The 26,637-nt window shown below is 43.7% G+C and overlaps 1 protein-coding gene across 1 annotated transcript in view; it reads left to right on the forward strand.

The window, feature by feature from the left end:
• The window catches only part of ZFYVE1 (zinc finger FYVE-type containing 1), a 32,917-nt gene extending 8,876 nt beyond the window's left edge, over positions 1-24,041 (forward strand). Inside the window, exons 3-12 of the mRNA XM_075425306.1 lie at positions 7,286-7,790; positions 9,697-9,911; positions 12,010-12,116; positions 13,079-13,187; positions 13,761-13,858; positions 13,964-14,081; positions 14,460-14,630; positions 15,409-15,589; positions 16,103-16,216; positions 17,297-24,041. Coding sequence (XP_075281421.1) covers positions 7,286-7,790; positions 9,697-9,911; positions 12,010-12,116; positions 13,079-13,187; positions 13,761-13,858; positions 13,964-14,081; positions 14,460-14,630; positions 15,409-15,589; positions 16,103-16,216; positions 17,297-17,529 — 1,851 coding nt within the window. The 3' untranslated portion in view covers positions 17,530-24,041. The remainder of the gene's footprint in view (positions 1-7,285; positions 7,791-9,696; positions 9,912-12,009; positions 12,117-13,078; positions 13,188-13,760; positions 13,859-13,963; positions 14,082-14,459; positions 14,631-15,408; positions 15,590-16,102; positions 16,217-17,296) is intronic.
• Positions 24,042-26,637: the final 2,596 nt, after the last annotated feature.

The following is a 26,637-nucleotide window of genomic DNA, read 5'->3' on the forward strand; positions in this document are numbered from 1 at the left end:
CTGTCAAAACACGCTGCAATTGGGAAAATAACCAGAGTAACTATTTCCTAGGAAGAGTGGAACTGTAATACAAGTAAGTTTGTCCATGCCCCTCTTAACAAGGACAGTGGTATAAAGCAGTGTCCAGAAGGTTACCCTTAGTATTGAGGAAGATGAATAGTTACAGCATGAACTCGCTCGTTGACTTGCTGTCTTTTGGGCAAGTCTCTTTACCTGTATGAGGTCTCTGCTGCTACAGCTGTGATGTTGGGGTGGTAATTGGTAGTTGCGTGGCCAAATTAACATCCATGGAGAATTTGAAAGGTACTTAGGATACAGAATAATGATTTCTGCTTAATTGTTTACTGTTCTCTTTAAGAGTTAGATGACACTCTTAAATTAGTGTTATTTCTGCAGCAGTTGCATTTACCTTGAAGACTTTATTAGTTTTGAGTTCTTGCAACAGTAGTTTTTCAGCTAGCAAACAGGTTAGTGGGCTGTCTGGTCTTCCTTCTCATTTCAGCAGTTTCATATAACTCCGTTGTCCTCTACAAGGGTAAATTATCTGGTAATAGCAATATTTCTGTCAATATTGCCTCTTGTGTTAGGGAGGAGTCCAATCAAACTGATTACCTCCCATACCCTTATGTTTTTTCCACCACTGTCTTAAGACTGTTGAAATAAGGTCTCTCCCTTTGGGTAGGGTTGTTAAGCAGAAAAGAGTCTTGTAACAGACATGGGTTTCAGCCATGGGCAGCCTCCACCCTTCATTGCAGGGACCCGTAGGTACTGTTGAGAGTCATTCTGTTAAGCTCTGTACAGACCCATGAAAAGACTGTCCCTGCATTCCTTTGCCAGAGCTGTGGCAAGGAACAGGATAACTTTGTTCTGAAGAAGATATTCAGTTAAGGAATGCTGTTTGCGTGGGTAGGTACAGAGCCTAACAGAACAAATCTCAACAAAACCCATAGGTGGTATTGCAGTGAAGGCAAATAAGCAAGTACAAAAAACTTCAGGTTAGAAACACCCGTAATACAAATGCTTTCCTTTGGTTGAGCCAGTGGGGAATAAGATCAAAACTATCTGAACCTGAGGAGTAGTGTTGGAATCTAACCTTAAATCCTCAGGGTGCGTCTGTCCCTTCCTTTATTTTGCCCTCCCTGCTTCTAGTGTCAGGTCACTCGGTTTGGGCTTGAGGATTTGTAGGACTCCCATCCTGGAAATGCTGATGTCAAATGTCACTTTGGCTGAAGTCTGGGAGACTACTGAGGACAATAATGATAAATAGATTTAAGGGTTTGCTGGGTCAGTGATTAATAACTTATTCCTGAATACCAGATTATAAAATTGCGTATGTCATACTGGTAGTTACAAACTAATCCATTGACACAGCCCTTTTGGGAAAACCTCTCCCAAGCTACCATAAAATGTTTGCATAGTAGCAAGTAACTCTTTGGGCAGTAGAACTAATGAAGCCTAATTTCTGAGTTTCCTACCTCCTGTTATCCAGGGTTTATCCACATCTTCTGTCTTGTGGGTAAGCTGCAGTAGGTGTGCTACCATGCACCAGCAAGCATGCTTACTGGCTAGCAAGTATGGGCATGACTGCTCAGCTTACTGCTGTATCTTAGTGGCTGTGTGGAGTGGACACAAGACAAGCTTTTTCCTCAGAAAGGTTATTAGAGTCTTTTCTACTCTGCTGTTTATTTTCATCAATCTTCTAGGAAATTTATGTTTTAGAGGCACTTATTTCTCTATCAAATATGTCTATGTCATTGGATTATGGATTTTAAGTTATATGTGGAAGACTTGAGTAATGGCATACATGACATTTTCCGGGGGAAGTCATGCAGAAGAAGAGGTAAATAGGAGACAAACTAAGGTAGGAAGCTAGAGCTGCTTGGACTTACTAGTCAGCCTTGATTCTTCTTGAGTACCTGCTTATGATCAAAATCTCCTCCCCTGTTTAGAGGCCTCTAAAAGCTGGAAGGGAGTAATGGCCTCCTGAGATCCCTTCCAGCCTGAATTAGCCTATGATCTTAGCAGAAACAGGCTTTGAATTATGATAGTCTAGAGCACCTCTCACAGCTCTACTGATGCCATGGGTTTCATAGCAAGGAGTTTCTCTTCCTCACAGGGAGCTATCCAATCCTTTTTCTTTCTTGGTAGCAAGAAACATTTGGGAATATCAACAAAAGTTTCTCCTGGGGCAAAAGCAGGGAGTTTCCAGCTGCTTTTTTAATAGCCTGTTGCACATCTTTGCGTTCATGCACTGCCTTTCTGGGAGCGGTAGTGAGGAGCTCTGCAGAGATGTGAATTTTTTGGTCGTGGCACTGTACAGTGGTGCAGGTTATTCTTCTGAGATTTGTCTTAGAGGCTGTAGTTAAAGGAAGAAATTGGTTTCATAGGTTTCCCTCCTGTTTGTTTTCAGTGTGCACTGAAATTCTGATGTAATGATCCTAACGGTAGGACCTGGAGCTTTAGGCGTACATCCGTAAGACTTGTGTGTGAATCTAACTCTGGATAGGAGCTCAGTTCTTTAGAGCTGAAACACAACTGCCAACATTTAGAAGCTGTGTCATAAAGAACTGGTCTGTGTTGAGGTGGGCTGATCTGATAGATCTGTTCTGTTTCCAGGTTTAATGCTTGATATGATACTCTGTTCTTAAGATCAATTACCAAAAACTGTCTGTTCTGTGCTTTAGAAGTTCAGGGCTGCTTAGAAGGTTGCAGGTCTTGTTTTAGCTTGTTTAGCAGTTTCTCCCCCTGATTTCAGGTGTTAGTTTGAATTCTTGCTAGCATTATCTTTTTAAAATGCTTTCTGAACTGTAAGGAGAATCGGTTGTATTGCAGGGTTAAGTAATGCTTTAAGGGAAACAGTACTTTTTCCACTTGATTGTTTTGACCACTTGTACTTGAAGACTGATTTGTTTCTGATGTTTGCAATTTTATGCTGGTATATATTTGGATGTGTTGTTACAAATCTTGTGGCTTATTTTTCCATTCATTGAAAAGCGTGTTAAATTTATATCCTTTTTAGTGATTTAATGGTTATATATCAGAATAATGTCAGAAGATGTTGTCATGTGCTGGTTGTCAGACAAGTCTAATGACTCATTAATTGTTTATGTGATGGTATCTTTCTTCATTGCAGAAAATGTATTTCAGTTATTAAAAATACTCTGTTAAATCAGATCAAGCAAAGAGTAAGATTTCAAAACGCAACAACAAAAGTACTAATGAAAGTCAAAATGACAGCGTAAGACTAGCAAATGAAGGCGCTCTTGATTTTTGTTTTGAGCTATTGTGTCATCGTGGCACAGCTCTGGCTTTGTGCACCGCTCCCATGAATATTAGCAAGCCTTAAAGGGTTCATAAGGAGTTTTAAAAGGAGGAAACTGTGGTAAAAATGTCTCGTTCGCTCAATGTGTTTGTTTTGCCTGGAGGCAGAGTTAAAGTTGTATGAGTACAGGTCATTGGAAACTCCATTCTATTCTATGGATTTTGTTCCTAAGCTTTTGACATGTTACTGTTTTAATAACACTGTTTCCAAGAAATTAATAGGCAGGAACAGCATTTTAGCAGTATTTGTTTCTTGTCTCTTCCTAAACGGTTCTACTTTTATTATGGCTCGGATCTAGGAAGCTTATGTTAGGTATAATAGATTTCCAAGTACAGGTGACAAGGAGGCTTCAGGTCTAAACGTGTTCCACAGCAGCGGGGTATGAGTTTTTGTGTCCTCCTTACAGAGGACCTAGCTGTAAAGTTCTCTGGTTTTCGTGCTGAAGACCTTCACCTTCAGTTCAGCTCCACTTGAATGAAGTGACTGCATGGAGGGCTGAATGACAGCTGCTAACAGAAATGTAGTTAAAACTATAAAAGAAGGCTAAACATGATTCTAACCTATGATGGAGTAAAAACTATTCTTTCTATAAGAGAATCTTCTTCTAAGATCTATAACAAAAGTATAAATGAGTCACTGATATTAGAAATGGCAAAATAGAGAAGGGGCTGGAGAGGTATGCATCTTGTCTTAGGTTAGACATACAAGTTTTCGTTCTTAACTGACATTGCTGTGCACTTTAAGGAAGGTTTCATATTTACCTTGTGCTGTTCATGTCAGAGATGTGGAGCTCTTGGGCAACGTGGCAGTAGACACAGCTACGGCAACAGGAGTTCTTTGCACATGCAGCAGAAGGTGGTACCATGCAGACTTCTTCAGAGATGAGAAGCAAGATGTAGAAGCGGGACTTGAGCCCAATGGGGATTAGTACTTTGGCACACTTATTACCCACTCAAGAGTTTAAATGTCTTAAAGGAACTTGCTCAAGGGAAGTGAATTTGGCTACTACTATGGGGATTGTTTTGGATGTTTTTTTAGAGAATATCATTGCTGCACACAGCAGTGGTTAAAGAAGACAGGTACACAAGAGCAAGAAACACGCATGACGTACAAGCATATTCAGCAAAAGGATGGGGTTTTTTTGGTTGGGTTTTTTTTGTTTTGTTTTTTGTGTTTCCTGGTCACCTTCCCCCCATGCATGGAATTTATTGTAACAGGATGTTGCAGGATCCAAAACTATGACTAGGCACACAAAGCAATTAGACAGCCTCTTAGAGGATAGATGTACTGGTTCTCTACCAAACATGAGCGTCTAGATGCAGCCACTGCTTGGGAAGTCCTTTGACATCTGACTGCTGAAAGCCAGTAAAGCATGCTAGGAAATGTTTACTCTTTTCATGTTGAAGTTCTTTGCCACTCATTACTGAGTCGTGAGATACAACGTGGGACTAGCTGGACTTCGGTACATTCTTGTGCTCCTGGGTGACCTGCTTGTCCAAATCACTCCTGAGTTCTGTCCTGCAAGGAAGTCTGAAAGAGCCTAGTGCCTTAGAAGGGGGTAACAGCTCAGTGCTTTGAGTGTCTGATTTGATATTCAGAGTAACTTTTCTGTTGGAGTGATCTGGATTATTGACCTGGAACCAATTTTTCTTCTGTCTGGCTCAGCAATCCAGCTCTTCTTCCCACAATACGTTGCCCTTGGCATCAGCAGTTGTTAAAGTATGTTGAAAGTGAGAGAAGGCTGTTGGTATGGACAATTTGCATTAGCTCAGTTTGGGACAATTTCAACTGCAGTGGAGTTTGTGTGAGTTGACTTCTGTTTCTTACTGGTGGGAATGCATTGCAGAGCTACCCTTATCCTTGCAGTCGCTATTGTCCTTTCTGCCTTCTGACATTACTGACTCAGCCCCTTCCACGTACTTCCCAAAGTGATACCAGAATAATAACCAGTGCTGCCTGAAAGACCTTAGTTATTAGTTGTCCTGGCAATACTTAAGCAGCTGTTTGAAGTGTGATATTTCTTTGGGCCATCCAGGGAGTACATAATCAGAATGACTGGGTCTGGTCAGGCACTGACTCTGTCAAAAGGAGGGTCTGCCACCCTGATGGGAAGAAGGTGGGGAGGCCAGAGTTAAAACCAAAACAATCTGGAGAAGAAATTATCATATTCCTTTTTTCTTACATACACACAACATTATTATATTATCAGATCTGTGAATGTTTTTAGGAGGTATCCCATGAACCAAGAACTTCTTTAATCCACAGAGACATCTCCAGAGACACTAAGAGAAACTGCTTCTGCCATCTAAACTACCTTCCTGATGACAAGCAGACCCTCTCTTGTGCACATGTAACTTGAGCGTATCTTGACGGTCTCCCACAGACAGCAGAAAAGATTCTGCTGAGAGTGTTTTGATTTCTCTATTTTCTGTTTTCTTCCACACTGTGAGACTGCCTTGGATGCTTTGAGTCCATGAGAAGCTACTGCAGCCTCACAGTCCACAGGTTTCTTTTCTGAACGCTGTTCCTAATCGCAGTCTGGCACACTGGTGTGGGTTTTGGGTGGTTGTTTGGTTTTTTTTTTGGCACACTGGCTGTTTTTTATTTTCCTTCAAGGTCTGGGTGCTGCTGGTAGATTTGACCAGAACAAAAGGGGCTGGCTAAGCATTAAACTAATTTGCTGATCTAAGAATAAACTTGTTCAAATAAACTGTTTATTACCTCATGGCCTCTGTGTAGTGTGAGACCTTCCACCTGTGCTCATGGAGGGGGAAATAGCCAAGGAGCTTCCAGAAGTTGAGAGGCAGGCAAGAGGGGATGGAAGCCCTGCTCCTCTCAGCTGATGGGGATTCCTTGAGAAGGGAATCGTGATTGAGGAGGTGAATTTAATCCTTGTCAAAAAGTGCCTCTGTTGGATTCTTCTCTGTCACATAACATGTGGATAAAACCTGTTGGAAGAAGAAAAAGCACGTGACAACCAGCCATAGCCAGAAGCTTGAAACCTTTGAAAGCCAAGGCCGTATTCTGCAACGAAAACAAGGCAGGCTCTCATACAAAGCCCTAACCTGTTTCATTGTTTGTTTATCTTTTCCCTGTTGCTCTAGTATCGGAACAGAAAATGCCCTGTTCTCTTACCTAAATAGCATGATGCTTGTTGTTTAATCTACGTGATGCCAAAGAGAAGTTACCTGCTGAGGGCTGTCTACTCTGTTTTGATTTTGTGTGTGTGTGTGTGTTATTTTTTTAAATGGAAGAACAATACAGTAAATTATGAAATGGATCATTGAGGCAGTTGTGGCACTTCTGTAAAAGCCACTTTGACCTGCTTCAACAACTGGACTACAGTGCACAACTTTGCTTTGTTCTTCTCTGCCCCTCCCAGCTGAAGGATCTGTCAGCTGGAGAGCAGTGGGAGCGGGGCAGGCTATGTCTGAGAGCCTCCAGCTGTGGACAGATGCAGCACAGCTGCATGGAGGAGCTCTTTCTCCCTAGACGGGTGCTCAGCCTCTGTGGATGAGGCAAGTTAAGGTGACAAAAGCACTCCCCTGTTTTGCACCTGAATTTGGATTCTTGCCAGGAGACCAGTGCTGCTGAGGGTGTCTGCCATGCTTCAGGTAGCTGTTCTGGCTGGCTTGGAAGTAGGGTTGTGCTCCCTTCTCTGAAAGAATTGCTTCAGGGAGTGGGGTGAGGTACGAGAGGTTTCACTAGACAGGCAATCACAGTGAGGCATCACTTCCAAAACAGCTATGTGATGGAACAGCCTAAATCCCATTGATACGTACGTGTTACAAAACTGCTTTCTAATATTTTGCTTTGGACTTCTTGGTGCTTCAGAAACCTATGATGAAATCTCAATAGGAAGTAATCACTCTCATTAATCTTATGAATCCTGAAACCAGCTGTGTTTTCAGTGTTGTCCACTCCAGCTGCATGGTTATAATATTTTTCTCTTTATTTTGGAAGGTAAGGAATGAAGAAGATTTTATTAAGAAACTGGACTGCAGTCCTGACCAGCATCTAAAGGTAGTGTCCATCTTTGGGAACACGGGGGATGGCAAGTCTCACACCCTTAACCACACTTTCTTCTATGGCCGGGAAGTCTTCAAGACGTCTCCAGCCCAAGAGTCTTGCACAGTTGGAGTCTGGGCAGCCTATGACCCAGTCCGCAAAGTGGTGGTAATTGATACAGAGGGCCTCCTGGGGGCCACTGTGAACCTGAGCCAGAGAACACGGCTGCTGCTGAAGGTCTTGGCCATCTCTGACCTTGTCATCTACCGTACTCGTGCTGACAGGCTCCACAATGATCTCTTCAAATTCCTTGGTGATGCCTCGGAGGCTTATTTAAAACATTTCACCAAGGAGCTAAAAGCTACCACAGCCCGCTGTGGCCTAGATGTTCCTCTGTCAACTTTGGGTCCAGGTGTCATCATCTTTCACGAGACTGTGTACACCAAGCTACTGGGCTCTGGTGAGTAGGCAGTAAGAAACTGAATTACAATGTGCTAAATGCTATCTATAAATTATCAGGTTGCATTGAATATTCAGCATTCTTTACTACCACATAGAAGATGTGGTTTGAGTTTTGTTCTCACTTGTCCCAGTCTAGGAGCCAGGCTGTGGAAATAGCAGGGCATTCCCTGATGGCAATCTGACTACCCCAGATCAGCTAGAATAATCCTCTTAGCCAGCTGGGCATTGGCACTGACTAGTCATGATGGCAGTTCTGCCACCCATAGGAGGGGTCATCATACAAGATCGTGAGTATGGGCGATACGGCAGGCGAAGGCGAAAAGTGAGACACCATGGGATTTTGGCAGGGATATGGAGGATCCTGTTGCAAAAAGCCTAAAATAAAACCCTACATAGAAACTAGGATGAGCAAGAATAATGACATTGGTGAACTTCAATACTTACAGTAACCTCACCTTACTTTTTTTGAATTCTGTGGACCAACGTTGTTCTGAGGCTGGTATAAGGTTGAGACAGGTTGTGGTGGCACAGAGCTGATGGTTTGACGCCACTTTTCTCTGTGCAAGTATCTGATATGGCCAATGCAACAGGCCTGGCACACTATTATTGCCATCACTTTTGGTGTTCTTCACCAGTGCTTTTAACTTTGCTTGTGTCGTACTGGATTATACATATTTAAATTGTGTGTTTTATTTGTATGTCTGAGTGAAATGCACTTTCTTATGGAAGTCATCGCACATTTTGGTTTTGACTATACAGGGATGTAAATTTCTTCTCCTGGCCCCATTTTTTCCATGTTTTGAAAGACATGGTGAAACCTTCCTTCATTCTGTCCATTTCTGATGCTTTGATGAGCAAGAGCCCTAATGAACTGGCCTGCAGTGGCTGAGTCTCAGTCCTGCTGTCTATGAACATCTGGAGTCTTCTGCTGTGTAATACCACTGCAGCTCCCTGCTGGCCCACATTCTTATTTTGGCTTTTCTAACCACTGAGATCTGGAGCTAGTAGAAGAACTTGGCATTCTTGCTGGTTATTATTAGAGTGACTTCTTAATTACTTTTAACTTACCTGCCAAGGCAATTCCTTTTCTTACAGACCAATTTGCTGAGTAGCAATGCAGAGTTTCATATAGTTGTTGAAATTTGCTGTTTCAGCAGGTTGGACTTCGTGACCCATAATGATAGCTACACCTGTGTGCGAAGTCAGGGTAATAAAAAAATTATATTTTTATGATCACTTCTGATCATGGTAGGACTAGGAGAGAAACCTCTTAGCATGTAGATTTGCAGCAAGCTGTAACCGTCTGTCTCAATGGATAATTGAGATAAATGTGTTTATGTAGTTTTAGGGCAGGGAAGAACAGGCCTTGGAAGCAGGCAGAAGAATGTGGTCGGCTCTATGGAACCTGACCTGATGTGGCCAGTTCTGAAGTGCTTCACCATGTACAAAGGGTTGATAGAGGCTTGGTCTTCCTTGCTACACGGTTGCATGGAGCATAAGCAGCCCACAGAAGATTTATGTGCTCTGCTTACCAGGTGCTAGGACTCGCTATACCAAGTTATGGTCTGGTGAGAAGAGCTAACAAGTGTGCTGACATGGAATTTGCTTACGTCATAAATTGCTTCTTATTCTGTATATCTGTGTTTCCAAACCTAGATGTTTCTGGTTTTACCTGTGGAACTTCGTCTTAGAATCTAAAGCTGTGCATCAAAAAACAGAGACTGCTTTTGGAAACAGTTTGTTTCTTTTCCTTCTTGTAAAATGTAATGGTAACTGCATTCCAGGTGTATTAGAAGGTTTGATTAGGAAAACTAGTGCTGTGTTGCATATGAAAGCACTGTGCAATTTAAATATTATATTAAACAGTCGGTTGTTTATATACTTGCTGATACTCTTATATATAGATCATCCTTCTGAGGTTCCTGAGAAGCTCATTCAGGATCGGTTTCGGAAGCTGAGCTGTTTTCCTGAGGCGTTCAGCTCAATCCACTACAAGGGAACAAGGACATACAATCCTCCAACAGATTTCTCTGGACTTAGGCGAGCTGTGGAGCAGCAGCTGGAGAACAATACCACTCGGTCACCTAGACAGCCTGGGGTTATCTACAAAGCACTAAAAGTAAGTGGAGAAGAGTTTGTCACAATCTTTATTTGTGTCGCTGTTGCTAGTAACTGTCAGTTGCAGCTAATAAAGGTAGAATGCGTGAACCGGTGATGTGGACTTGCAGATGTCTGGAGATACAGCAAGTCTTCCATGAAGATGGATGATTTTTCTGTAACAGCCAGGTAGGCTGGGTAGCTTTTTTACTTCAAAACAAACAAACACCTTAGCAAAGACCCTGAAAGGTCAAGAAAAGTTGAAGAGGAAATTAGAGCATAATCAAAAAAACTGGGCCAGGAAGAAATTGACTGGGAAGGAAAAAAATAAATGGTGTTGTGAGTGACAAGCACTTAATGATACTGATTTACAAAGAGGAGGCCCAGAAGGAGTTATTGGTGAAATTCCTAAGAATGTCCTCAGCACAAGGGGAGGGAATGCAAGAAACTTAGAGGGAGTTAATGGCTGGCAAAACCTAGCACTGAGTGTAGTGTAACCCAAGGGCTAGGAAGCAAAAAGGAGGAAGGAGATGTGTTGGTAGCTAGGAAACAAGATGGGATCAAGCCAAATGATGTATCATTTCAGAGGTGCAGCATCAAATCAGAAGGCTGACGAAAAGGAATTGGAGAGAGCAGCTGGTGATTTTTGTAGAAGGTTCACCTTGCTAGGATGTCAGAGGGATTATTTGGTCTTCAGATTTGCAGTCTGTCCTGCAAGTTTCCACACGTTGCTGCCACTACCTGATTAGCATCATATTCTCATTGTCACTGGGCAGGGGTGGGCAGAGCTGGGACGTATCTGCAGAAGAAGGTAGTGTTAGCAGTCTTTTCGAATGTTAGCCACAGCTGTTGGAACAGATAATTCTAGCTGCTCTGTATTTGAGTTAGCTGAAGCACAGAGGGGAATGTCAGGGTGGCATGTACACAGTTCCTTGTATTAGGGAGCAGACAGGCAGCAAGGGGATAACAGTTGGAGTAGTTAGTTCCAGTTTAATTTCTATCACTTTATTGCAATAATCAAGTAATGTAGTTTCAGATAGAGCTGCTAGTATACTTAAATTCACGGCCAGTAAAGTGGTTGCTGTGTTCAGATCACTACTGATGACAAATTAACATTTTTGCTTCACTTCCTGAGGCCACAAGGCTTCCTAGAGATCTATGTCGATCTCTTCTAACTTCTGAATCCATTGGCCAGTTCCAGTCAGGCTTGAAAGAGATCTTAAAGATAATTCCCTTGAAATTCTGTGAAATCAGATATCTGTGTAGAGAACTTATCTGAGAGCAGCTGTGATGCGAGATATATGTCTGTCTGTGTGTATGTGCAGCCAGTCCTTGGTAGACAGCAGAGATGCTCACTGCCCCATTCCCTGGGAGGGGAGAGGGAGGAAGAGAAAGAAAGGCAGCTGCTATAGTTACCTTGGCTGTAGGAAGAGTTTCAGTTAGACCTTATGCCTTCAAAGGTCTCCATCAAGAAAAACCCTAACCATCTGCTCGTTCCAATGCCTTTTTTTTTAACATAGCACCCAAAAGAAATGAAAAAGTTAAGTGTGCCAAGGCTAAGGACTGACTTACTCTGAGAACAGATGCTCCCAGGAAAGGGAACAAATCCCTTTGTCTCAGTCTTGCAGTTTCAGCAGAGAAGAGCAGTTGTTCAAGGGGCAGAGGAAAGCTCACAGCGCTTTCTGAGCTGAGGAGCAAAGAATGAGTCCTCATATACTGTGAGAATCGACTCTGAGCTTCCTTCTGGAGGTTTGCAGGATGCAAAGCCCTTTTAGCAAGCACCCTGCTATTTTGGGCATGGGTTGTGTGCACAGAGGGGGGTGCAATCTTCTACCACCCATTTTTGCTATAAAATTAAAAGTAGGGGCAGGAGGAGAAGAGAAGATTAAGTACCTTACAAGCATTCAGGTCACTTTCATACAAGTGCAAGATTGTCTTCTTGCTTGGTTTCTAATCCTTGTCTTGGTTTCCAGGTTAGTAAGACATTTGATAGCTGTGTACTCTCTCTCTGCCTCTCCCTCCAGTAGATGAACCCATGCTTTTGCTTGCAAATTAAAGCATTCCTAAAATGTCTGCATTGCTCTCAGTTGCTTACCAGCTCATTCTTTTCTGTTTGGCAGGCTCTAAGTGACCGGTTCAGTGGGGAGATCCCCGATGACCAGATGGTTCACAGCTCTTTCTTTCCAGATGAATATTTCACATGCTCCTCTGTGTGCCTGAGCTGTGGGTAAGTAGATGAGAAATGCACCCTCATCCTTCTAGAAGACAGTGCTGCCCTGCTCTGAAGCCATAGAACGTTAAGTTTCTGTGACCTCTTGACACCTGACATCATATATCATCGGGTAGTACTTCCAGGGAGAATTTGCTTGAAATTCAAATCTTCTGTGAATTGGATGGCTGCTAGTGCTGTGTCCCAGCTGGATGCATGGTCCTTGCCTACTCTGTTTTTGTGTATGGCTACAAACCTGTTCTGCCCATGTCTTTTCTTCAATGCACGCAGGGCAGGAAGAAAGGTGTGTTGAAAGAAATGCCCTGAAATTTCCTATGATGATTTTTTCCTGCCATTTTTATTACCTAAACAGTATAAACAATCCTAAAGCATACATCATCATCAGCCTGGGCTGTGTTCATTGACTAGATCTAAGTGGAGCCCCAGGTTTGATCAGAGCTTGGCTTGTAGGTGTCTGGGACGAGCCCAGAGTTTGAGCCTGGAAGGCAGTAGATGGCAGTTAGTGCTCTGAGTCTGTGAGCACACCATAGCAGCGTGATGTTACGGCTGATTATGCTTCTGGAAACATTTTCTCTCAAATGTGATACAGTGCTATGTTCCTGCTCTTTTATGCTCATCAGAGAATTTCTAGCAGCTCCTGGCACAGACTGCAGTGTTAACTCTGTCCTGGTCGATTTCCAGCACGGTTAGTTCTGCCTAAAATTCTCTGGCTACAGTGATCATTCCCTACACTCACTACACTGTTGTGTGGTGCGGCTTTGTAGTGTGAAACAATTGCTACACCTTCCAAGGAGCCTGCCTTTCAGCAATAAATGAAGCCATTGCTGTATGTACAGTTGTGAACATGGTTTGGGGTTGCAACACCTGTACAAACGTGAGATAGTAACATAAATGAACTCTTGGTGACATCTGTCCCATATCTAACAGCATCAGCTCATGGTTTGCTTTTGCATACTCAGGTGTGGCTGTAAGAAGAGCATGAACCATGCAAAGGAAGGAGTCCCTCATGAATCCAAAAGTCGATGCCGATATTCTCACCAGTATGATAACAGAGTCTACACTTGCAAGGTGAGTAGCAACATGAGGACAAGGTCTGAAGAATGAAAAAAGAAAGGATGGCCCAATAAATGAGCAATATCAGTCACGTGCCTCTTTCCTTGCATTTTTCAAATGGGAGAGGTGCTCATGGCCTTGACAAGAAAAATGGATCACTGTTGAACTTGTATTTTTGCCTGGAGAGGTCATCACCTCTGTGTCCTGTGTGTCATTTGCTAGCTAAATTGTGAACCCGGCTGCTCTCAGCCTGGGTGATGTTCTCTTTCTACACACTTGATGTGATTACTCTTCTTATTTGCTTATGCCTGTTGCTTGGTATTAGCCATTTTTTCTGAAGGATGTGTGCAGGAGACAGGAAAATTTTAAGCTACCATCATGATTTTTATTATTGTAGAGGTATTTTGTTATGTCGTCATTGACAGTGGATCTAGTTTTGGTTTGTTTTTAAATCAGTTTTGATGAGTGCTATCCTTTGCTGTGGAGACCACTGTGTGCCAATTATATGCTTCATGTGGCCAAACAGCTGCAAGACCTGGAGTCTGGGATTCCCCAGAATGCACTTTTAATTGAGCCTTTGTCTTATAGGCCTGTTATGAACGAGGGATGGAGGTCAGCGTGGTGCCAAAAACCTCTGCTTCCACTGACTCCCCTTGGCTGGGCCTTGCCAAGTACGCCTGGTCAGGGTGAGTACTGCAGCTAAGATCTCCCTGCTCTCTGTTGCCTCTATGCTGCCTGGTACACTGGACTTCCAGTCTCTCACTGAGGTAACCCGTCTTCCCCTTCTGCAGGTACGTGATTGAGTGCCCCAACTGTGGAGTGGTGTACCGCAGCCGACAGTACTGGTTTGGCAACCAAGATCCTGTGAACACTGTAGTGAGGACAGAAATCGAGCATGTCTGGCCAGGGGTAAGTTTGGTTGCTGGATAGTCATTGTGTATGGGTGCAGCCACGCACATGTTTGTGTTGGTTCTTCTGAACATTGATGGAGAAAATAGATTGGCTTTCATTAGAGCTGTTTCTTGTCTCTGCTGCTTAAACGAACCTTTGCAAGGGCCTGCAGTCATCTTTTGGCTATCTTGAAATAGCTAAGTTGCCAGTTTGTGAACGCTTTGTGTGAATGATACACCTTTAAAACATACCCCTGTGTTTTAAAGCAAGGCTGGTGAATTTTTTCCTCATGCTTGTTCTCCAGTTTAACAGGAGCAGTGGGTCACAGAACCATCTGCTTCTAGAAAAATGAGATTTCCCTATTTTATTCTCAAATTAATATGCATTTCATTCCAGACTGATGGATTTCTGAAAGACAACAACAATGCAGCCCAGCGTTTGTTGGATGGGATGAATTTCATGGCACAATCAGTTTCTGAACTTAGCCTGGGACCCACAAAAGCTGTGACCTCCTGGTTGACAGACCAGATTGCCCCAGCTTACTGGAGACCCAACTCTCAGATTCTGGTAAACAGCAGCTGCTGTAGAGAAAAGCTTTGCATAACTAAAAACCCTTTTCCTCACTCCTTAAGTAATGTAGTATTTTGTAGATTCCAAATGCTTCTTGTTTTATTGCAGCAAGCCCTTCTCCTACAGTTTGCAGAAAACTGAAAAGCTTTCAGCTCTCGCCATACTTGACTTAGTCAGAGGAAGTATGAACAGAGACTCTGCCCAGCCCTGCTAAAGAGACTGCTCCCTCCCTACTTTTTGTGACATCCTCTCCCAGCAGTATAACAGAAAATCCTGGCTTGCATGAGCTTGCTCTTCAAAGCAAAGAATCAACATCTTAAATCTGGCTACTGCAGTTGATAGTTGGGAGTAGACAGGTGTAGAGATTAAACTCTGGTTTCATACCAGATGCAAAAAGCTGGCCCCGACCATCCAATTAGAAAAGGATTCCCTGTGTCTTGCAGGAAACAGATACTTCTTCAACAAAAGCTGCATTCTGAATTCTTACCCCCACAAAGATCAAATAGCCACCATTCAGTCCTGCATGATGTGGCTGTAATTATTTGTGATTGTGAATGAAGGGATCATAGCAATCTTTTGGCTTAACCACTGTACATCTGCCTGTCTGAATCCATTCCCTAGGGTAAAGTTATGGGGCTGGTAGCACCCAGGTGTTGGGTGTTACTAGGTTTGTCACAATTTTAGTCTGAGTCTCGCCGTCCTGGGATTCTGCTCTCTGTTTTTCTATTAAGGAAGATCAAGATAACAGTTTTTCTTTCTATGTTGTTCTGATTAGAGTTGTAATAAGTGCAACACGCCTTTTAAAGATAATGACACTAAACATCACTGCCGGGCCTGTGGAGAGGGCTTCTGCGATGGCTGTTCTTCCAAGACCCGTCCAGTGCCTGAGCGAGGCTGGGGACCTGCACCAGTGCGCGTGTGTGACAACTGCTATGAAAACAGGGGCATCCAGTTAGGTAATTTTGAGTTGTGACAGAATTATCCCTGGGCGATAAGTTAGTCTGAATCTTTGCTCCTGGCTTCTGGATTCTGCGCCCATTCCCATTGGGTGTAGACAGCGTTGTTCAAACTGGGATTCGGCACAGGGTTTTTAGTAGGGAAGATCAAGAGCTCAGTGTCTTTTGGCAGGAAGATGATTCTTGCAACGAGCTACCAGATATCTGACCCCTGACAAAATTATTTTCTAATTGGGTCTTTACTTTGTTTTCCTGGCACCTGCTGATGGTGAGGAGCTAGCACCCGAGCAGGGATGCTGCTGTTTCAGCAGACTACGTATTTTGTCCATTGTTGTTGAGATGAAAGTGAAAACTCTGCAATCCAAGACTGGAGATGTGGGAGATAAAGGCTGAGTAGAGGCCCCAAGCAGCCTTTTGGGTTTGCAGCTGGTTTTTGCTGATGTAAATTAACCAAAACTTGGCAGAAATTGTGTTGGACTTAGGTGTTGAACCTTTTACTCTTGTGTCATGCAGATGTGGCTGAGCTGCCTTCAGATGAGGAAGGGGGGACACTTATTGCCAGGAAGGTGGGGGAAGCTGTGCAGAACACTCTTGGAGCAGTGGTGACAGCCATGGACATTCCCTTAGGTGAGCTCTGTCTTCTTCTGATGGATTTTTTTGTCTAGAGGCATTTTTGTTTTCACAGAGCAAAACTTCTGATTAAACTTCAAGAGTCTGTGTGAGAGGCTGGAACCTCCATTATGATACGACTGTTGGTTAAGAGTTCTGCAGCCCCCTGCGCTTCTCTCACTTTGTTTCCTCTTGGTTTTCAGCACATTGTTTTTGCAGTTCATACCTTCTCTTTTCTCCCTGTTGTGCAAATCTCTGTGCACTAAGCTGTGAGTAATTCATTCTTCCCTGATGCATCGCTGCAGTGACCTGCCAGCTGGAGTTCCCTAAAGGCTGGCCAGTTAGGAAGCGTTTTTTCAGGTTTGGTTTTCTTCCAGAGATGCTGAGTGCCTTTTAAGTGTGTTCATGGATACTGCTAGCACTTGGTACTTCTGCAAGGGAGGGCTGAGAATCTGAAGCTGTCCAGGCTGGTAATGGTGGGAAAGTAATGAGTAATGTGGGCTTTGATGGCGAGCTTAGTCCAGTGAAAAGTTGCTGCTCCTTCATGTGCTGAGTAGCAGCTCAGGTGTGTCAGCAAACACTTCGCGTTTGAATCTTCTGTTGTTGGACCTGACCTCCTACTCACTGCGCAGATCATCATTCCACTGCTTTGCCTGCAGCACGTCGCGCCATCACCCTTGTGGGTGTTTGTCATCCGACAGCGAAAGTCAGAATAAATCCCTTTCTCAGTTCAGACAGTACATGCATTTCTGGATGTTTGGTTTGGTGACTGTGGTTTTTTGGCCACAGCTGAAACTGAAGGTAGGGAAAAGCAAGCGTCTCAATCTCTGGAGGAGTCTGGTAAGGGAAGATGCCACCATTTAAGGAGAAACAATCTGTCCCTTTGAAGAGAGGCAGAATGTGGAAGAATGGCAGAATGGCCTAAATGGTTACCCGTTGCACTGAAGTATTCTGTCAGTAGGTGCTCTTCAGCTTAATGGCAGTGGTATGACTTACAGAGTGTGAGTACTTCCACTGGAGTACATTCTTGACAAGCTCACGTTCACAGATTATTTTCTTCTCCCTCTTTCCCATCCCCCCACCTCACTACCTCCATAGGTCTGGTAAAAGATGCTGCCCGACCTGCATACTGGGTACCAGACCATGAAATCCTGCACTGCCACAACTGCCGGAAGGAATTCAGCATCAAACTCTCCAAACACCACTGTCGGGCCTGTGGCCAGGGATTCTGTGACGAATGCTCGCACGACCGCAGAGCGGTTCCCTCTCGTGGATGGGATCACCCGGTCCGAGTTTGCTTTAACTGCAATAAAAAGCCTGGTGACCTTTAACACCAGGCTCTTCTCCAGATCTTTGCAATTCCTTATGTTCTCAGGGTTACAAATGAAAATATCTGGTCTCCATTTCACCTCTTAACCTGTTGCAGCCAGAATGCATGTTTCCAGTTTCTGGCCTCCTCTCGTGTTATATCCATCTTGGAATGCTGGGAATGAGCTTATGTTCAGCCTCTAGGTTTTAATTTCAAATTAACTGGGGAAGGGAGGGAGCTCCCTTGTAAATGAGCAAACCAAAATCCAGTGTATTTTATTCTAATTAAAAAAAAAAATATATATCTATATATATATGTCTACGTATAATTTAGTATACTAAGAATGCGGTTGGCTAATGAAGCTTTGAGTATTCCTAGTTCAAATGATGGATGGTGTTGTTCCTTATTGTATTGGATCAGACTTTCGGCCTTCTGATTCTTCTTTTGGAACGCCTTGCTGATCACGATGCCCTGTGAGGAAGGTTTGGACTCTGTGCTGCCAGGAAATCTCCAGTGTTGATGTGTGAATTACACCTGGTAATTCAACCAACCCTACATCCAGAGGTGTGGTACTTCTGGCCATGGAAGGTTACACCCAGATTCATTAGCAAGTTTGTCTGAACCGTGATATGAGCAGTGGTCTTGCAGTGAAAGAGGTATCAAGTTGAAATAGACCCTCTGGCAGAGACCAGTAGAGCTCTGAAAGGGAAAGCAAATCATATGGCACAAGGCAAAGCATTCTGATTTTGCCGTTTCAACTTCAGTACCAGATCAAAAGGGTGCAGGATCTTGCTCTCCCTTACGATGTTCTCATGTACTCAGGTGTTCTTCAAGTTTCTCTGCCAGCTTGTTGCAGTTTAAAGTTTTGTCCAGAGCAGAACAAGAGAACAAGTTATGTAGGCAATTCTGAGAGAAGAAGTTTGAGTTGTTTGGGTTGTGACAATTTATCTTTTCCCCCACTTTTTAAGTAATCCCGGAGTCTGTGGAGCCTCTGTGTTCTTAAACATGGCTGCATAGAAACTGCACAGATTTGACTGATCTTTTTTCTAATAATATGAACTTCAAAATCCATCTGGAAAATTGGAACCTTTCTTCTTTGCTCCTAGCAACTGGCACTCACTGGACTTAATCCTTTTATTAAAGGACTGCAATGAATTCACTGATTTTTATTATCAAAACCACCACTTAACCTAACTAATACTGTCTTGTACTGTGGATTTCTGGTTGCAGTTATAAGAAGTAAGAGACCATTGTGGATTGAACTGCCTAAAATTCTCCCTTCTTGACTTACATAGACAAGAATTCTTCCACCACATGAGAGTTGTCTCCTCTTGGAGTGGCGGGAGTTTGATGCAATGTCCTGGAACTGTGGTATTTTTTCCCCAGCTTACTAAATGTGCTTTTGTGTAGATGAGTGCCTAGCACCCTGTTTTAGGACTGTATTATTAAATTAACTGCTATAAAAGACTTTATCTTCTGAACAAGTGTACTGACTTTTTCCTTGTAACAAGCGGTTCTCACTTTGTCTCTGAAAGAACATACTCACAAAGTGATTGCCCATTCGCAACTGCATCCAGCCTACACACGGAAGTAGACTTGGAAAACGTTCCAGGACACCTTCGGTACTGGCCGAGTTTACTGGGGACGGTCTAATGTTTTTGTAAGCAAAGTCTGCCATAGACTGACAGTTGCCCAAGGGAGGGCATGAGTAGGTAGAAATCTTCTCTTAAAAGACATTCCGAACATCTGGCATAATTCTGTGCTTCAAAGTATTTTTATTTTTTTAATGGGTGAGCAATGTGTTCTTGGTTTGTAGGCTGTGTCCTGTGTGCCCTTTATGCATGTAGCTTTACTACCGTGTTAATGCAGAAAGAGAAAGCAGCCATGACATTCACAGAATCACAGAATAGTAGAGGTTGGAAGGGACCTCTGTGGGTCATCTAGTCCAACCCTCCTGCCGATTCCTTGTATAAAATCTTTGGCATCTGTTTCAACAACTTGTCTGATATTTTTTTTTTTTCTTGCTTGTCACATCCAGACTTGCTACTCAGTCACAGAGAAAATATTGTCTAAACATTTTTAGTACATATGTGATCTTAGTAACTAAGCAATCTGTCCCAACCTGCAGAGTCCATTCTTGATTGATTATCCTGGAGCTGAATCTTTTATGCTGTTGCTCTACAAAGCAAAATCTTATGTGGTGCTTAAACTGCAGCAGGCTTGGTGTTACTCTTGCTGGACAACGTTGAGAGGATTATTTGGGTTCTTTGTTTTCTAAAATGAAAAAAAAATCTGTAAGGTTTAAGTTCACTGCTGTTTTCTGTGCACAAGAGCCTTCATTTTTTTTATAGTGTTGGATGCTGTGAGTACACAGAGTATAGAATATGGTTATTAAATGGATTAGCTATCGAAAGGGGATAGAGGCATATTTTAGCAGAGCCCAATGCTATTTGGTATTAACACATTAAGATTCGATAAACAAAAAGTCTCTTAAACAATGTCTGTGGACAGAAAGCTCTATGGGAGACTTAAATGAAGGAAACAGAAATCCTGAAAACAAACAAAAAAAATCACTAAAGCAAGTAACATGGGAGTATCTTGTCCTTGGGGTGGGACTGTCAGCCTGAAGACTATGGTTAATCCTAGCAGTAGAAACCTATGAGAGTTCTATTCCTAAACTCTTAGGAGAGATGCTTCGCGTGCAGAGGTATTGGTAGCATCTAACCAGAGTGAGTCTTTGCAAAACCTGTCAGCAGTTAACAGCAACCTCGCTGGAGCTCTGCAAAAGCCCGAGCTGTGAGTGTTTCGTAACGGCAGTATGAGACAGGTCTGACACTCTAACGGAACTCCTGTGTGAAAAAGGCTTGTTTATTTAGAAGGGCAGGGATAGGAAGGGACTGCTTTCCAGGAAACTTCCAGAAGATCACTATGTGTGCTTTACCAAAGGCAAATTAATTAATTAGCATGAAATTGCAGTTGGTCGAGATGATAGTGTGTCCTTTGGATCAACTGAACTTCACTGTAGTGTTAAATATTTCAGTGGTTAAAATCAGCACAAAAATCTCTTGGTAAGAGAATTAATTCAGTGGCGCAATAAAAGCATGTTCTGAGTTACACAATGAAGTTGACTGATGTCAATCTCTTCCCAGAAAAACAATGTCAGATTGATTATTGGCAGATCAAGCAGCCTTTGCGCCTTTTCTGATTCGGAAAAGCTATGAAAGACATAAAGTAAAATAAAAATCATGCGAATTAATTGATGTGCAAAGATGTGCCCCAGTGAAAAACTAATTACTCACCCAAAGACCACAAAATGAGCCTAGATTTGTAGAGCAAAAATTTGTCATGATTGCTCTGTTCTGATGGATTTTTTTCCATTGTGGCTACCTGTGCCAATTCAGCATAAAGATTACTCTTCAGATAGGTGGTGTGGGTTTTCCTCTGCTTCTGTAGGGAGATATAGGTGAGCTTCATATAGATGTACACATATTTAGTTAGGCTCCCTACATAAAACCTGTAGGCCAGACTTGGCTTAAATGTATACCAGGTGCACGTTGCACCTGAGACTTGCAGCTAGAGAAGCAGATGGCAGAGCAGCATGGCTGCAACGCGTAGCTATTGTCAGGGCAGCAGCAGGCTGTAGCATGTAGCTACTTGCCCAAGAAAAACTGCTTTGTCTTTCACTCCCCCTGCCCCGTTGGTTTTCCTGCTTGTTCATCCTCCTGCCCAGCTCCTCGCAGGCGAAGTTGCGCTCGCTGAAGCTGGCCGAGGTACCCTATATGTTTCTGTCTGTGTCACTTGTGAATTGGACCTCTGGTTGGTTCTGGAAAACATGACAACCCTCGCTAGCTTTTGATGTCAGCAAGAGTTTATCTGTTGAAGAAAACACCATCGTGATGTTAGATCTGCTTTGCGTTTATGCTAGGTCTCTGTCTGCTGTGGCTGTGCCAAGACATTCACAAATGCCGCTGTTGCTTCGGGCAGCCCGGGCTCCCCACCTGGTCATGCAGACTTGGCGGCTCTTCATCTTCTTGCTTCCAGCGTAAGCAGCCCCATGAGGTTTAAGTGCTACTATTACACTCTATTTTGCAGCCTCTTGTTTTAACGTTTCATTGTCAACTGATGTTGTCAGTCATTGTAGCTCCACATATTGTGGCATTGTCCTTGCACTTGATTCATTGCTGATGGCTGTAATATAATTTGGCACCAACCGACAAGTCTTTGCCTGCCAGTAATTTGAGAACAGAGAGTGATTTGGACAAGTGATGGAACTGTCTGGTTTTTGTTGTCCGTGTCCCGTCCCCACCCCCTGCTTTAGCTGAGCACTCTTTCTTGGTACAGCAATGTTGACACGTATATTCTGTCAGTCACAGCACATAGTATGTCAGAAGATGTTCTTGTTCATGGTTCAGGGACATCAACAATGAAATCACAGCAATGCCAAAATAAATAAAAACTTACTACCAGGGCTTTCAAAATCAGCAGTATAATGGGACAAAGAGAAAGCTAAACTAGAATTGCAGCTAGTCAATTATCTTAAGTCAGAGTGCATTCAGCTGTTTAACTTAATTTTTATTGGATATAACTCGGGCAAAAAAATAAAGCAATACCGATACAAGTTATATATATATAAAGTCCTCATGTAGGAAATGTCTCAGTTGTGGCATTACAGAAATTCTAATGTGAAGAATGCCTGGAGATTTTGAAACACTGATTTCTGACATTTTGAAAAGCTGGCTGAATCTTTCTGGTTCTGCTTAAAAGGCAGTTTTGTAGCACCACTGGAGAGAAGCAGTAGTGTATGTATGATACTGTACAGATGATGACTTGTCAGGAAGGCATCAGAGTGCTTCACAGCTACCACGATATTAATAGAACTGCAGATAGGAAAGAAGTTTTTTGAAAAAGAAAAGGCAGGCAATCTTGATTATATTTTCAGACATTACCTAAAACTGTTTATCAACTTTGTGCCTTGGCTTCCATTTTCGAAACATGAAACTAATCTGTAAAGTGCTTTAAACACTTGGGTCAAGCATCTTTCAACCCCCAGCCTCTCTCCCCAGAACCCCTGTCTAGAAAGTCCTTTGGGTTGGTATTGACTGCTTGATTGGGCTCGCAGTATACGTAGTGTATGCAGGTAGCCACCAGCAGCTCAAGGTTTGGGGACCAAAGCTGTGCTAGATTATAACTTTTCTGAAAGCAGCTACTGTAAGGGGACATCTCGAGACTGTACGCATTCTAGTTTGAATTCTCACTTCCTCGCAACAAATGCTTAATTTTCTAGTGCTGTTGGAATATGTTCCTGAAGCTCAAAAATGTAAAAAAAGCCAGAGTGAAATTGTGACTAGTAAATTGATTTTTTTTTTTTTAACCTCTTAGTTTCAGTATTCATTAGGATAATAGAGGAGGAATGACCATGAAGCCATGCACTGCAATAAATCAGGGTCAACAGAAAGACATAACCCCTACCACCACAGGAGACCCAAAAACAAATCCCCTCCCTGCCTTAGACACTCAAAGTTGAAACTGTAGAAGTTTCTACCTGCTATATCTAAGAACCGCAGGTGACCTAAAAGCTTTTATGTGGAAAGAGCCTTTTTAATCAGGGTTGAGAGATGACTAGTAGAAGCAGGGTATATGGAACAGAGCAAGCGTGAGGGTCTGCGGCTCCTGACACAATCGTGTTGGTGGTAGGGACCAGCAGTTTGGTCAGCGAGAAGAGCCTGGTGGTCCGCTCTGAGCCGTGCTCAGGTGAGCAAAAGGGACCAAACAACTTGTGCCTGCTGGGCGAGGGATGCTGTCAACCTATCTAGGGGTGCAGGTTTGGCTTTTCTGAAGTTTCCTGCTAGATTCAGTACATGCTGAGAAGCTGAGGCAAAGAAATATGGTATTTTGATACTGTAGCAGAGGGGAAAAGGGCTGCAGTTCCTTACTTTGTAACTGCCTTAGGGTCCTAGCTATTGCTGCATAATGAAATAGTTGATTTAATATACTTTAGCCACTGCCTGCAGGCTGCTCGCTGTTTGTCACTGAAGCCAAATTGCCTCTCTTCTTGCCCTGCTTCCCCTCTTCTTTCATACTGCTCTTGCAGGCTTAATTAGAAGTGTTGGCTGCAGAAGCACTAGTTGGGTGAAATGGGTTTGCAGGGACATGTGTGTGCATTTGGCTTCTGGAAACAACAGAAAGCAAATGAGTACCTTTTGTTTTATGAGCTTTGCCTAAAAGAGAACAAAGAAAAGAAACTATCTTCAGTTATGTAAGATGCCTTTGTGCCACAATTCCCAGTTTGCGTTTCCCACGGTAACTGGGCATGATTGTCACATGGTCTTGTTCTTGGAGGAAAGGCATTACTGGAGTTAAGGGTACCGAAAAGAGTTTAAACGCTAATTTAAATGTTGGAATTAATTCTGATTTAAGGGAGTTCATGATCCTTGTGGTTTGCTACTTGCAAGTGTTTGAACCATGTATGTTTACCAGCAAGAATATCAATATAAAGTATGTTCCAGCCCAACTCTGAGTGGATTATTGGATGAGATGTTAGGAGTTTGCAGTGGGATGCGGTTAGCTACATGTCAGTTTCCTGAACAGATGCTTAGTTGCAGCATGCATTATTAACTAAATCAATGCAAATGTTGTTGAAAGTTGTGCAGCATGCATTAATCACTGTGCATGCAACCAAAAATGCCCCAAATTAACATAACTAATCAAGATAAATCGCAGAGTATTTTCTCAAATTGAAAAGAACAGCAAGCCAGGAATCTTGATTATCTAAGCGTAGTAGAGGGAATCGGAGGAGCCTGCAAGACTGACTGACCCTCTGAGGAGAAGAGGGGACCCTTGGTCTTTTAAACAAGGTCTGTAGAAAGAAGGGGCAGCACAGAGTATGCTGGGAGCAGCATCCACTCCGCCTTGTGTGAGAAAGAAGGCTGTGCAGAGAAATGCTAAAGCCAGTTGCGTCGGGGGAACGTAGTTGTAAGGAATTCACAGCTCAATCTGCCTATGGGGAAATGGGAGTTGGCTGTTAATGGACCACAAGAAAGGTTTGGGGGTCTTGAATGTATACTCAGACATGGAAGGAACAGTTTTGAATATTTGCTGGGATACATCTTTCATCTTGACTACCCTTGCAACAGCTATTTCATACAAAATGTATTCACACTGTAAAGTTATTACACTGCTCCCAAGAGGAGAGTTTTCCTGCTCTGTTGTCTTCTATATAGATTAATGGGCAAAAGAAATACAAAGAAAGGGAAGGAGATCACCACACATAACACTGGAGTGTGGTGAGCAGTAAGAGCTGCTGAGAAGGAGGAGCCAGTTTCCTAGAACAGCACATTGCTTAGGCCTGAAGGCTGTCAGAGGGCAGAAGAAATGAGCGTGGAGCCCTGCAGGACAGAGAGGACTTCTAGCAGGTCCCACCCTTCCTGGCACCTGTGTTTGAATAATTCCCTCTTATCCAAAGTCACTTGAAAAAGGGTAGGGAAGGGGAGAGGAGCGCACTGGAAACAAACAAAGTAACCTATAGGATATGCTCAGGTTGGCGCTGGGCTCGTGAAGGGAATCTTCCTGTATTGGACTTGCAATCCAGGGCACTTGTGATGCTTCCTTTTGGAGTAAGCCAAGCCAGAGACGCACTCATGCAGCGTGCTCAAAAGGCTCAAACCACTAGCAGGGATGCAAAGGGATGAGTTGGCTGTGACAGCAAGTCCTCGGTGAGCTCTGAGAGCGCTCACGCCACAACCCTGAGCGCCTCATGCCTGTTAACAGTGCTGCAGCTCACACCCTCTATCTCTGGGGAAAACATTTTGTGACTGATGGAACAGTTTTGCCAACCCACTTGTTTAACTGCAGACACTCCTGCTCAGTTACAGCCTGAGAGGTTCCCTGCACACGCACCAGTACGAGGTGAGCAGAGCTGATGGCTGATCACGATGAAGGTGGTGGGGCGCAAGCCCTCCATAAATAGGTTGATCTAGCCAAAAGCTTTAGGTGCAAAAGAATAGTAGTATCTGCCAAGAAATAAAAAAGCTAGAAACCTTTGCAGCATGCCTAGGAGGGCAATGGTGAAGGTTTTCTCTGAGGGCAGGAACAGGATTGCACGGTACCCTGCTGTGCCTGATCAATCAGCAGAGCATCCCTCACCTCCCTCGGGCTGGAGCACTACTGTAACAGCTCTGCAGTGTACCTCCAGCCACCCCTGTCCCCCTACCTGTACATGGAGAGCGGATACGCTGCTGGAGTACTGCTGCTTCACTTCTGCTCGAAAATGTGTTTCTGCTGCTTGATGCCTTCTCCTGCCCCTCTGAGCAGGCCAGGTGGCCCTACACGCTGGAAGGGTTTCAGAGACAGCAGTACAAGCACAGGACAACACAGCAACATCAGGAAGGGCCTTGGAAAACAGATTAATTATGCCTGCTCAAAAGGTACGGTGGGGTTAATGGGGTAAGCAGCGAACAGACAGGTATCTGTCTGAAACAGACTTGTTTCTTCTTGCTCCTGGAATGCAATTCAGTGAAGCAGAAAAGCTCTGATGGGGACTTGCAAGCCCCTTCCTTCCCAGGGTGCTGCGCACTGCTGCACCCCTCCACAGTGAAGACACAGATGGTGTCCCCGGTGCGAGTGCTGCCCTGGGTGCTCCCGACTGTAGGCCACAACTAACAGTCACTGGCACCACTTCTCTTTGTGCGCACATGCAGCCTGTACCCAATTTCAGAAGGCACCTGGACTGCAGACGCCCAGCCTAGCTCTCTGACACGGCCATCTCACTGAGCCAGCTGGACACAGCCTCCACCCATGCTCCACATGCTGGGCAGCAAGGATGTGATCATACCCGTTTGTACGCTCACCCACTGGCCTGGCAGGGCCCCATGGGAAGCAGCCTCTCTGATGACACAGTTGTACCTCTGAATGCCCCAAGTGGATCCCAAGATGGAAAGTTCCTGCATTCCTTTTCCAAGAATTCTGGAAAACTGCAGCATCTTTCCTGTAGAGTCTCACCAATTCATAAGGGCTTTCAGGCCCTGTAGGCTCCTGATCTTGTCAGTGCTTCCTACATATACTGGCTGCAGAATGCTCTTGCCCAAACCAGACTGGTTTCCAGGAAGGAGCTGGAGGTAATGAGGCTCCATGG

Source organism: Opisthocomus hoazin, chromosome 7 (assembly GCF_030867145.1).
Source record: "Opisthocomus hoazin isolate bOpiHoa1 chromosome 7, bOpiHoa1.hap1, whole genome shotgun sequence".
Taxonomy (NCBI): domain Eukaryota; kingdom Metazoa; phylum Chordata; class Aves; order Opisthocomiformes; family Opisthocomidae; genus Opisthocomus; species Opisthocomus hoazin.